Source organism: Pantherophis guttatus, chromosome 8, assembly GCF_059756535.1.
Source record: "Pantherophis guttatus breed Tessera chromosome 8, ASM5975653v1, whole genome shotgun sequence".
In the NCBI taxonomy this organism is placed as follows: domain Eukaryota; kingdom Metazoa; phylum Chordata; class Lepidosauria; order Squamata; family Colubridae; genus Pantherophis; species Pantherophis guttatus.
In genome coordinates, this window is record NC_142070.1 from 25146881 (window position 1) to 25160750 (window position 13870).

Consider the following 13870-nt stretch of genomic DNA (forward strand, 5'->3'; position numbering starts at 1 on the left):
ACTGTCATACTTGGTTCCCAAGAAGCTTTTTTTTTTTTTTTTTTTTTTTTTGAGAAAACAGAAGCCTTCATTCACAGTTGGATTCTGCAGTATAGATACTCCATGAGTTCTAGAATCAGTGAATCTGGAAAGTATATACTTACCGAATTTGCAATTTGGAATGCTGTTAGTCAGATCTTTAAAATTTTGTGACGCTGCTCTCCGTACAAACATATCAAAATGTATAGTACATACTGTAAGCTACATGTGATTTTATTCTTATTATAGTGTAATCTATTTTATATAAACTAACGATTGGCTCATCAAACACTATGTGCTGGCTTATGAATGGAATAACATCTACCAATTAACAACAACAATAACTAAATAACTAATTAATAAATAAGTGATAGTCCATCGGATTTAATTCCTAAGAGGTTTCTTCATTTTCCTTGTTCTTCATTTCCCCCTTAGAGCTGGACTTCTGAAGTATGCTGATGCATTGAACCTTACAAAATATCTGCTACATGAGAAAGAATATATACCATGGCAAAGGGCTGTAGTAGCGGTATCATATATTGGACAAATGATTGAAGATGATAAGACACTCTATCCCAAATTTCAGGTAACGTTGCCCATGAAATTGAATATATCATGAAAACAAAACAATAAAATCTCTAGTCCTCACATTCACATGCTTTCTGCAGTAATGCTGAAGAACTGACTTCATCAATCTGGAGTCATTTTTTTAAAAAATGAGTCCTACTGCATTTCTGAAATGTGAAGGTTCCCCTCACATATATGTGGTAGTCATTCCTGACTCTAGGGGGTGGTGCTCAGCTCCCTTTCAAAGCCGAAGAGCCAGCGCTGTCCAAAGAAGTCTCCGTAGTCATGTGGCCGGCATGACTAAACGCCAAAAGCACACAGAACGCTGTTACCTTCCCACCAAAGGTGGTCCCTATTTTTCTACTTGCATTTTTTACATGCTTTCGAACTGCTAGGTTGGCAGAAGCTGGGACAAGTCACGGGAGCTCACGCAGTTACGCGGCACCAGGGATTCGAACCGCTGAACTGGTGACCTTTCGATTGACAAGCTCAGGGTCTTAGCCACTGTGTCCCATCTGAAATGTATATTACAAGTTAAATAAAGTGTCATGCTATGGAAGGTTCCTTTTCCATAAACCCCATGGAAAAACCCCATCATTTCCATAAACCCCATGGGAAAAAAATACTTGTATTACCCAGCATCAAAGTCACAAAACAGCATTTAAGCTTTTGAGTTCTGAAGAGTTTTGGAGAGCTCTTCATCAGCAGGAAAAAGGAGAAAGAGAATTTGCTTCCGTTTCGAACTATGTGCCTGCATGTAGATATAATCAGGGGCAGAGCAGGAATAGGTAGCCAATGGATAAATTGCTTTGTATCAAAGAATTTCAAATTTGCATTGATATATCTACAAAGGCTCTCCGAAATGGGTGATATTGATAATCATGATAGAAATGGAGAAACAGGAGGGAAGGATCTCCCAGGTTTTTTTTTTAAGTAAATAAATTCATGGTCTTGATATCTGAAAGCATAAATAGAATGAAGATACACAACTGAATTAGGAATAATTTTACAGGAGAGAGGGGAAGGAGGGAGGGAGGGGAGGGGAGGGGAGGAAGGAAGGAGGGAGGGAGGGAAGAAGAGGAAGGAAGGAAGGACGGAGGGAAGGAAGGAAGGAAGGAAGGAAGGAAGGAAGGAAGGAAGGAAGGAAGGAAGGAAGGAAGGATGGATATTTTCTTGAAAATATAAAAACCTTAGCTAGTTTGTGGAGAATATAAAAAATTTGTATGCTATTCTGTAATTTTAGACTTAAGAATGAGTTCATTACTTAATTTTGGGGAATTCTAGAACTGCCTTTTCTGTGATACAAGGGTCATTCACACATACAGTATAAATAACCGGCTGTTAGAGAGATTTCATATCAGCTCCTCTCAAGGAAACAGCAATCTTGTACTATTTCATTGGAACAATGTTGTTGTTTACCCAACAGAATGCAGACATTTGTGCCAATAGTAGTGCAGTTGAAACGTATGCAGTGGGAAGGCTATCTGACTAGGCACAATGACCGCAGGATAAACAGTAACCTGCTTTGCTTCCTGATGCCTGATCTCTTCTAGTGACTTTCCAGTCACTGGCAAAAGTCCACTTAATGCAAAGTCTCTGGTTTTATGGCCTCGGATTAGCCCATAAAAAGACCATGTTTTAACCATACCCATCCTCATCTACTCAAAATAAAGTTCTTTTTTATGAACTGCCATAGTGAAACAGAAACTCATCCATTTCAATCATAATCAAATTCCTACCGTAATATTTAATAAACCGTAGAGAGTACTAATGTTGATAGTATAGAAGCCACAATCAACTGTTTACTGTTGATGTTCTGCTTAATGCTGATGACCTCAAGAACTTTCCTGAATGTAATTAGACTATTTAAATCTGACTGCTATGTAGAGATTCCAACATGAACCCTTATTGCTTCTGTTTTCAGAGGTATTTTGGTAGCCTGGTCAAGCCCATCGCAAGTGAACTGAAATGGGAGACTGATGATGACCATATCAAGAGGTGAAGCATTTGTTTCAACTGCCTTATATGCAAACTTGCTTTGGAGCATTGTATGTTGCGTATTATCTTTCAGATGACCCTTAGACGTACCACTCCGCTGATGTTTATCAGCCCTTCCTTTATTTGTAGGATCAAAGTTACAGACAAATGAAATCTTGTGCATAATGAGATTTAATCATCCTATTTATGTTAGAGGAAGATGGTCACCCTTGTTAGTTGTTAAACAGACCAAAAAAAACCCTAAACAGCTGTACTAATCAGCTTTTTAATCTGCATATACATGAGACAGAGAGAAAGAATGTGAGTTGGGTGGAAGGTTTGAAGTCTTAAAGCTTAATGCTCCCAGATAAGGAGCACAATGTTTTTAAAATATGTGAAATTACCCTGTCCTGTATGGACACTGTTTCCTTCATTGATAATTTTCTTGTGTTTTCTAGTATTGTTTCCGCAGCTTTTCACTGTAAAAAAGAGTGTAGCACAATTGGTGTAACTGTACAATTCTCTTTGACTGATAGTTCTTTCAACCTTCCCTCGCTCTTAATTTCATCATCAACATTGACCCTAACCTGCCTCCCACAGCTTTTGATCCACCCTGGGACAATATGATAGGGCATGGAGTAATCTAACATTTCTCTGAAAGGAATATGCTGCAATAATCAAATCAATATCCTTCAGTGTCAAAAGTTCCTTTATGTGATAAATGTTTTGTTCATTTTCCAAAGTATCTGTATGATCAGATGAATCACATAACAAATATTGGATTTTTGTTTTCAAGCTTTCCATTGAAACCACAGAGTACCTCTATTGGCTTCTGCTTCCATTTCTTTCTCGTCTTGACCTTCATATGCCCTGCAGGAGATCTTTAACTGGGATCTGGCTTTTTGTTTAGTTGAATGGAGTACAACTCTAAATATGAGCTTGCTTTACCAGGTCCTGGACTGTAAAAGCTGGTTTATTTACAAGTAGTCCTCAACTTACAACAGTTCATTTAGTGATCATTCAAAGTTACAATGGCACTGAAAAAAGTGACTTATGACCCTTTTTCAAACTTATGACCATTGCAGCATAATGGTGATGTGATTTACATTTGGATACTTGACACCTATGAACAAATATGAACAACTAGTTCATATTTATGACGGTTGCAATATTCCGGGGTCATGCGATCCCCTTAACAACGATGTTACTAACGTAACAACTGCAGTGATTCACTTAACAGAGGTGGCAGGAAAAGTCATAAAGCAGGGCAAAGCTCACTTAACAACAAATTTCTCAGCAACATTTATTATGGGCTCAATTGGGGCCGTAAATCAAGGGCTATGTGTATATTCAATCTAATTTGAATATACCTTCCCTTTAGAACGCCTGCAGAGCAAATAATTAGCTTGGATGCCTGAAGAAATCTTCTATAAGTACTGTATAAAATATCTAGAGGAACAAAGACCATGTTTTTCAAAAAATAAAATACAAATTAGATGGACATGACCTTGTAGATGACCCCCACTCTGTCAAGGACCTTGGAGTACTCATTTCTAAAGATCTAACTGCCCGAGCCCACTGTAACAACATTGCCAAAAAGGCGTTAAGAGTTTTTAACCTAATCTTGTGTAGCTTCTTCTCTGGTAATGTTGTACTACCAACTAGAGCATACAAAACATTTGCTAGACCAATTCTTGAATACAGCTCATCTGTTTGGAACCCGCACTGCATATTGGACATAAATACAATTGAGAGAGTCCAGAGATATTTTACGAGAAGAGTCCTCCCTTCCTCTAACCGCAATAAAATATCTTATGCTACCAGACTCCAAATTTTGGCCTTAGACAACTTAGAACTACGCCGACTTCAGTCTGACCTAAGCATAGTGCATAAAATTATCTGCCACAATGTCCTTCCTGTCAATAACTACTTCAGCTTCAACCACAACAGTACATGAGCAAATAATAGATACAAACTCAAGGTAAACCGCTCCAAATTTGATTGCAGAAAATATGACTTCAGTAACAGAGTGGTCAGTGCCTGGAATGCATTACCTGACTCTGTTGTTTCTTCCCCAAACCCCCAAAACTTTAACCTTAGACTGTCTATTGTCAACCTCACCCCATTCCTAAGAGGTCTGTAAGGGGAGTGCATAAGTGCACCAGTGTGCCTACAGTCCCTGTCCTAATATTCCTTTTTACTTTTATTCTTTTTACGTATTCAAATTATGTTTATACTTTTACCTGTTATCTTATATATGCTTGACAAATAAACTTATGATTATGATTATGTGGGGGGGTTCCTCCCTCCTACAACAGTTCCTGTCTTATATTCCACTCCTTGCTTTTCAGACCCCACCCCTCATTTTCAGAAATGGACTGCCATGTGTCCTATAGCACTGCTGTTTGAGGGTTGAATGTGTGTAGGTTTAATATGTTTATGTGCTAAAGTTTAATAGGTAAACTATAACATATACCAACCAAATAAAACATAGTTTTCCTTTGTCCTTTTCTGCAGCCTCCTTCGTACAACTGTTTTGGAATTTGCATGCAATATGGACGACCCAGAGGCTTTAGCAAATGCTTCTTCCCAGTTTAAGACTTGGATAACTGGAACAAGGTGACTATACGTATTTATGTTCAGGTGCAGATGGTGTCCATAGGCAAAGTGGCATGGAAGATAGGCCTCTTTCGCTAACAGTATCATTCTCTTCCATATTAGACTAGATGTAAATATCCGTCTCCTGGTGTACCGTTTTGGGATGCAGCACTCAGGTAATGAAGAAGCCTGGAATTATATGTTTGAGAAATACACAACTGCAACATTAGCTCAAGAAAAGGAGAAGCTTCTCTATGGACTGGCATCAGTGAAAAATATAACTCTGCTGAACAGGTGCCTTTAAATTACCTTTAACTTTCTGTATTAGAAGTTTTCATTTGCTCTTCTTAAACCCTAGTTCTCAAAACCACAAAAAAGGATTGGTGGAGGAACACGAAGCAGAGGTTCTGAGTATTCTTAGTAGGCATAAAAGTTTAGCAGGAAGCAAGTTGTTCTTAAAAGAATCAATGATTAATTTCCCAATAGATATAATGCTATCTTTCTAACATGTTTTTCACCAATGTTTTTACACCACGGCCATGGGTTATGGTTTCATATACACAGGGTTGCCTAAAGCAGTAGTTTTGAGCTACTGTGTTTTGCTACCTGTGAACTGCAAAGTTCCTTGAAATTGATCGGGGGATTCTTTAATCGACAAGCAAAATAATGGACAACTCCCCCAAAGCATTATAAACAACATAATCTTGCAAACTGGAACTGAAAGGGAGTACTAGATGTGTTTTGTTCAAGCAACCAAGAGGCACAAGTGACTTAAGACAGTTCCTGAATCATAGCCAATGCCATATTTAATTCAGAAATCTATCAGGAAGGTCTCGTCTAAAGTTTCCTACTCAACATGCTCCTTTCATCTTTCTTGATTGATGTTTGGGGAATTCCGAAGTTTTTTTTTTTTTAAGTTTCTTACTTCATGTAAATTAGATCGAGAAAAGCAGTTTAAATCTCATTTTCTATGCAATGCTAATGAAGTGCTAATCATCAGATATAATTGCTTCTTTCATTTCTAGATTCTTAAATTGCATCAAAAATACAACCCTCATAAGAAGTCAAGATGTATTCACTGTCTTGAGATACATCTCCTTTAATAGTTACGGCAAAACCATGGTTTGGGACTGGGTACGGCTCAACTGGGAATATTTGGTCAAACGGTAAGTGTTGGCTCCCTAGACCAGGGGTGTCAAACTCAAGGCCAACGGGCCGGATTCGGCCCACAGGGTGCTTAGATCTGGGGCTGCCCTGGAAACAGTGAAGGACTGGCCTGTGGTGCCTCTTCCAGTGAAAATGGAGCTTGGGAGGGCCATGTGCAGCCCCCCTCAGCTCTGTTTTTGGTGGCAGAGGGCTGCAGGAGGCTGTCCCACTGAAAACAGGGCCCGGGGGTGGGCACCCATGCCTGCCTGAGTTTTTGTTGGCAGAGGGCCATGCCCATCCCATCCACTCCCACCCGGCCCCCACACCGACCCAGCCCCCCTGACACAGCTCTCAATGAAATCAAGTTTTATACCCCTACCCCAGATAGTTCACTCTCTTTTTGAAGCCACCTCTCGCATCACATAATCAAGAAACAAATGTATAACTGCAAATGAAGCTGAAACGAGTATTGAACCTCCAGGGCCTGATATTTCTGGTGAGCTAACCTGAAAAGGAAATTGAAGAAGTCCATAGGTCATGTGTCCCCTATTCAGATTCTGGGGTTTTTTTTAAAAAAAGAAGAAGAGTGTGTTTATTTCTATGATTAGAATAGCAATCATTTTCTCTTGTGGCAGCAAATTGTTGGAAGAAATTGTTGGCTGTATCCCAGGTTCTGGCTTGAAGGAGACTCTTCCATGGCTTATGTGGAAATAAGATGCCCCTGCCAATCGCAACTTTTGTCTTTGGAATGAAAAAGACGTGTTTTTGCTCTTCAGTAGCAGGAGGGAAAGAGAAAGATTGACTATTACAGTCAATGACTAATCGATAAGGCTGTGAGGTGGCATGCACAACAATATCGGTGGGCACACGAACTCAGCTCCAGCGCGAATGCGCGTGCCAGCCAGCTGATTTTTGGGCCTTCTGGGCCCACCAGAAGTCAGGAAACAGGCTGTTTCTGGCCTCTGGAGGGCCTCTGGGGTGGGGGGAAGGAAGGCCCGTTTTTCGCTCTCCCCAGGATCCAGAGCCTTCCTAGGAGCCTGGGGAGGGTGGAAATGGCCTTTCCCACCCCCCTGGTAGCTCTCCGGAGGCCGGAAATGGCCCGTTTGCCGACTTCCAGTGGGACCGGAAGGCCTGTTTTTCGCTCTCCCCAGGCTCCAGAGCCTTTCTAGGAACCTGGGGAGGGCAAAAACGGCCTTCCCCACCCTCCCAGAAGCTCTCTGGAGGCCGGAAATCAGCAAATGGGCCATAGAAAGGCTCTGGAGCCTGGGGAGAGGGAAAAATGGGCCCACCGTGCCATCGTGTGCCAAAAGTGGGGGGAGCACAGGGAGATTGTATGCGCATGTGCAAGGGGGTTGGGCGCATAGAATTATGGGTCACGCTGGCCCCCCTGCATTCCCCCCCCTGCATTCCCCACATGGCTATAGCACCTGATGCTATAGCCATCACTGCTATAAGGCATATAACATACATAAAACTAATATTAGTTTAGTTAAGGATGCTAATCAAACTACTGCACATCTTACATATTTTACAACAAAATTTGACAAAGCTTAAAAAAAAACAGCATTGCCTGAGTCCAAAAGTTATATTTGTAAATGAAATTGATCAGAATGACCAGGGAATTTGGTTAGGGTCTAGGTTATCAGCTTATGCAGATGCTTTCATAAAATGAACAGTGTAATAAAATATATCTGATAGTTTCAGTGCTTCCTTCTTGGCTATTTTAAGATGCATGGACTTCAATTCCCAGAATTCCCCAACCAGTATGCCTGGTTGAGGAATTCTGGGAGTTGAAGTCCATAAATCCTCAAAGGGTCAAATTTGGGAAACACTGATCTAGATTAAATAGAATGCTTTTATATCTCCTCTATGGAAGCCGCAAAACATCTTGGGCTAGTGCTGTATCTGGACTAAAAGTTGTACTAAGGTTTACCTCACCGCATTTAAAGTCTGTCTGAAACAAGCACCAGGCCTTCCAATTTTGAGGCTTGACAAAATGTCTTCTGGAATGTTCCTGCTGTAGCTTATGGAACTCAAGGGAGGCTTGTTTAATAGCAGGTTCTCTCCAATCAACACAAAGAGTAAGCATAACATTGTTTTGCTCACAGATGGCTCTGGGGAAGGAAGCAATTTCAATTTCCTACATAGTCAAGAACACAGTGATAGAAATTAACATATCTACTTCCCAAGTAGATAGGACAGGATCCCAAGTAATTTTAGTCCCTATCAAGTGGCCATTAGCTGAGAGATGATGATGATGTGATGATTTTGTTTCCACTAAGTATTTTTATATTGAAAGCCAATATGTAGTAGCCACCATGTTTTGCATGCATAAATAAGGATGCATAAGGAGTTGTGGTGGCGCAGTGGTTAGCATGTAGTATCACAGGCTAATTCTGCCAAATGCTAGCAGTTCGATTCTGACCGTCTCAAGGTTGACCCAGTCTTCTAACCTTCCGATGTCAGTAAAATGAGGACCCAGATTGTTGGGGGCAATATGCTGATTCTGTAAACCACTTAGAGAGGGCTATAAAGCACTTATATAAGTCTAAGTGCTATTGCTATTGCCAAATATGAATATGTTCTTTTTTTCACAGATACACTCTTAATGATAGAAATCTTGGCCGCCTAATATCAAGAATAACAGGCACATTTAACACAGAGCTCCAGCTTTGGCAGGTAAGACACAATGTGGTTGGCTACTATGCAGCTATCCAATTTTCTAGATATGAAAAATGCCAAGATACTACTACTCATTCTTCTTCTACGTGCACCTATTTAATGAGATGGATATTGATAGGGTCAAGGGATTTCTTGATTGTGGCAACCCACAAACGTTTGCCGAGTTCTGATTTTATAGTCTTTGGGGCCTGTATATTAACAATAACAATAACAACAACAACAACAACAATAATAACAACAACAACGTTATTTTCATTGTACGTGTATGCACAGTATACCGATACAACGAAATTCACTTAACACCCAAAGACCAGGTCCAACACATAACAATCCCCAAACACACCCCCACCCACCACAAATTCCCCACCCCTAAACCACCCAAACATCCACACAACAGACCAAGTAATGCTGTCCAACAGCTCACTGATGTGGCCCTTTAATTCATTGAGTGTAATTATAGCTCTGGGGTAAAAACTATCCAGGAAACATGTGAAAACGTGTATATTCTCCTCAAAATCAAACAGTTTTATTGGGCATGTATATAAGCATTAACTAGAATGATAAAACCAGAACAAGAACTTGGTAATGGAAATCTAATGGGAATATTGCTCCTGTCAATTTTTTTTATGGCAAACAGAATAGTACAATCCATACAGCAGTACCGTTCAGCTCAAAGCTAGCACAGAAGGCTACAGTTCCCTAAAGGACTACCTGTACAATATGAGCCAATCAACTCTAACTCCACCCCAGCTTCCACAAAACAAAGTAAAATAAAACTATAACAAATCAAGGGAAAAATTTCATATCCAGCCACAAGCCTCAAGTTAGTTGCAACCCTCAAAAGTTAATAAAAAAGTAAAAAAAAAGAAATTGTAGTCCTTGCTGGCAATAAAGTTTCCTAATCCATCCTAAATGTATTTATTTGCAGGACTTATACAGCCACCTAGCTCATGTGTAACTTTTGTTTGTTTTCCCTGTTCGTCAGAAAGTCTTGTTCTTTTCCACTCTTTCTAGTTTTCCTGTAAATAGTCTCTGAAAATTGTATGTACACTCACTCAGTGTAAGGTTGGGAACAGTTTAGAATGTACATGGAAACCAAGAGTAGGACCTGTCCTGTACATATGCCAGTACTATCGCAATCCAAACCAAACAACTCATTAGCTTTTCTTAAGGAAGAAAAGAAATATGGGACGTTAAAACCAATAATGCTTACAGAATACATAGTTAGCCCTTCTCTAATAATGTCACATCTAAACGTGTGATCTAAAACCAATGATCTAAACTGGAATAGTCTGTGAATAGTCTATTTGTTGTGGGGGACATTTCCTGGTTCAGACATTTCCTGGTTCAGACATAAAAAAAAAAAAGGAGTGTTAGCAACTAAGTAACTCTTTTTTAAAAAAAAATCAGAACAAAATATAAATTATAGAAAAGCTAAACCACTCCAAGGGGATGAGTCATGCCAAGTTTAGAAATCAATTTCAAGGACTTTCAAGTTTTGCTGCTTTAAAAAAAAGTTTTGAATTCTATAAGATCCTTGCTTTGGGGGTGTGGGGAGGATGATTTTGCAGAAAAATGGCACTTTCATGAAGAGTATCTTTGGAAAATTGAAAACAGCTAAATAGCAGAAGAGTTAATGATGGCAAACATTTGATAATGCACATCTTATGCATCTGATGCTCAAAATCATCAGAAATCTAAAAGATTGGCTCATTGGTCTTTTCCTATCAGCTAGTTAAGACAACACTTCAAACGTTGTCAAACAATGCGTAAGGGTGAAAGTCTAGTAAAAAATCAGATGGTGTGAATGGTAAAACAGAAGCTGTCTTTGGCTACAGGAATTCTCCAGATTTCTGCTGATAGGATGACATGAGTCACTTGAACCAGAGTGACTGGAAGGATCACTTTGAGTTGAGGCTCTACATGTTGGTCATTAAATCCAGTCTCCTCCTTCTCCCCACCCTGATATTTCTTTCAACCAATAAATTTTAGCATGACAACCATAGTGCACCAAAATTCTAGTATAACAAATCAGGAGTGAAGTTTGAAATCAAAATGAGGTGTGATAAAAATGTTCACTCTATGTCGTGTAAATTATAATATGTTTTGAATTACTCTGATCTGCTTCAGAATGCAGGCTTCACTCCAAAACCAATGCATAGTGTTAGACTAGATGCATAACAACCCAACCAGGTATAACTGAGCTCAAAGCCTATTTACAAAATATATTTGATAATTACGTATTGACTTGTAGATCTATGAAAATTTTTGCAAACTGGAGATACACGAAACTGTTTGGTCTTCTGAGAAACCAGTTCTATGTCATTAATATTTGCACATGTTTTATCTTCTTAAGATGGAAAATTTCTTTGAGAGATATCCTGATGCTGGAGCAGGAGAAGCCTCAAGAAAGCAAGCTTTGGAAACCACAAAGAGCAACATTGAATGGCTAAAACAATACCAAGATGACATAGCAACCTGGCTTGAAAATTCAGAGCAGCCAAACTTTGTATAATTGTGTCTCAGTCCTCATGAAAATTCTTAGGATTTTTTTTTTTTTAATCACACCAACATGGTAATTTGCAGAAATACTACATTTAGATTTTGACAGATCTATCAACTTTGAAATACCTTAATTTATTGACATATATATTGAAAATAGCCAGCAAGTCACTCTTAAATGTTCCTATAAATGTTTCTAATCTCCTAGAATATTTGTTCACATTTTAACTGGACAAAATGTAAAATTATCATTTGCACAAACATAATTATAGGATCTCTATTACCTTTACGAGCATTACTGACGTTTGTACTTAACCACATATTCACCACTCTGGAAACACATCTTTTATACAAAAATATTTATTATTCCGTGTGTGAAGGGAGCCCTTCCAAATAAAACTTCACAGAGTCCATTCCAAAGGGAGGGCTTTGCCTCTATTCAGAAAAAAACTAGATGATATGTATATATTCTGTTAGGAAATAAAAGCACAAGCCAATGTTGGCAGGGAGGAGGGGAGAAATCACAAAATTTTGAGAGACAGAAGACAGACAGACTGACTGACTGACTGACTGACTGACTGACTGACTGACTAAGTTATTATTCTAAAGTGACTTTGAGAAACCCATAGCTTTGATAAAGATTATATTTATGGCAAGAGGAAAATGCATATTCAGAAATTTCAGGTCAAGAATCTTTGGTAGCAGCGTGATGTAAGAATTCTCATCTTGAACCCTGAAAAGCTGTTATCACTCAAAAGAGGAGTCAGCAACATTTCAATTGGTGGATACTGCTGTTTGGCCTTGTGTTATAGCATTGGCACCTATTTTTTAATTTCTTTTTTAACGTCCGGCTCTCACCTGCATGTATCATATAATCTTATAAGCAAATACTAAAATCTCTCACACATTTGGACAAGCCATTGGAGATTGGATTTTAACCATGAAAAAGGCTATGATACAATTTTATAAACAAATAATTTAATCTTTCTGAAATGGGAGCTTTATACAGTAGCTGAGCACTGCTGAGAAAAACAGCTAGAAATTAATTAGTCCAAAACCAAGGCACAAGTCCTGACACCAAACAATCACCCAGTAGAGAAAATTAAGACCTTGAAATACCTGGATATTGTTTTCCATTGAGACAGGCAACCATAGATCCCATGCCAGCTTTAAGTCCCATTGTGTCAGCTTAAATGCACAAAAACAGCATCAACTTTACAATCTTTCCACTTCTCCAAAGGAGCTCAAATATACCTGCAGCAATTAAAGTTTTCTCGGCTAAGATCTGAGCCCAGCGCCTCTTTCGAGTTCAGCTGGGCACCTACAGGTTATTCCTTTCTCTTGAAAGAGTTTGGCTCTAGCTTCTGAGATCTACTTCATTCCAAATGGGGTATTTTTGCTGTGGAGCTGGCCTACTTAAAATAGAAAACTTGTGGGTCAAACTTGCTTCCCACCCCCCTGCTGATTTGGCCCCTTTAATCACGACTTTCACTTTTCCTGGTGCCACACAATACTTACTCAATTGCAATCCCATGGCTTTACAGCGGCAGCTCTCACCCTGAAGTGCATTAGCTGATCTTAAACAATGGGCCATCAAATCAGAGCTGCAATCAGATTCATCCGTTTTGAATCAGGAAAAAACTTTTTGAGCTACAATATTCTGCAAATTTCTCTGACCAGTCAGATACCTAAGCTTCATAACAGTTCCAAAATTTAGAAAGGCTTATCCTTGACTAAATTTAATGCCCTGCTCCTAAGAGCTGTTACTGAAGGAAGATCTAAAACATCCTTTTGTATCCATGAGGTGGAGGAATAGTTGAGGCAATGGAACATGTCCTTTTATATTGTCCTTTCTACGCAGGAAAAATCTCCATTCTTCATTAAACATCCTGGTTGTTCTATCATTCTTAAATTGTTACTATCTGATCAGTCTGATTTTACTTCACTGACCACAGCCAAGAACTGCTCTATAGTTGGTAGAGTACACTGTGGTATCTCCTCTCTTCTTTTAAATATTTCAGAATGTTATGTCTTCCTCTTTTACTTTAATTAATTGTGATGTTTTGTTTTATTTGATGTTCTGTGACTAAATAAATATTGATTGATTGATAATATTGTTTGATAATTTAATTTGAAGTTTTTATGCTTTTATAGAAGTGCGATAGTACATCTAAGTGGTTGTATTTCCAGTCCCTGAAATAATAATGTAGCAAAACTATCAGCCCCACAAGATAGATCAGACCAGAAAAAACCAGCTGCAGAAAATGACTAGATTAGATTAATTAGATTAGAATAGAATAGAATAGAATAGAATAGAATAGAATAGAATAGAATAGAATAGAATAGAATAGAATAGAATAGGTTAGGTTAGGTTAGGTTA

The 13870-nt window shown here is 38.9% G+C and overlaps 1 protein-coding gene across 1 annotated transcript in view; it reads left to right on the forward strand.

Annotated features, from left to right (window-relative positions):
• ENPEP (glutamyl aminopeptidase) overlaps positions 1–13602 on the forward strand; it is a 57711-nt gene extending 44109 nt beyond the window's left edge. Inside the window, exons 14-20 of the mRNA XM_034442282.3 lie at positions 454–604; positions 2510–2583; positions 5080–5181; positions 5284–5454; positions 6186–6326; positions 8904–8985; positions 11345–13602. Coding sequence (XP_034298173.2) covers positions 454–604; positions 2510–2583; positions 5080–5181; positions 5284–5454; positions 6186–6326; positions 8904–8985; positions 11345–11503 — 880 coding nt within the window. The 3' untranslated portion in view covers positions 11504–13602. The remainder of the gene's footprint in view (positions 1–453; positions 605–2509; positions 2584–5079; positions 5182–5283; positions 5455–6185; positions 6327–8903; positions 8986–11344) is intronic.
• The last annotated feature ends 268 nt before the right edge of the window (positions 13603–13870 follow it).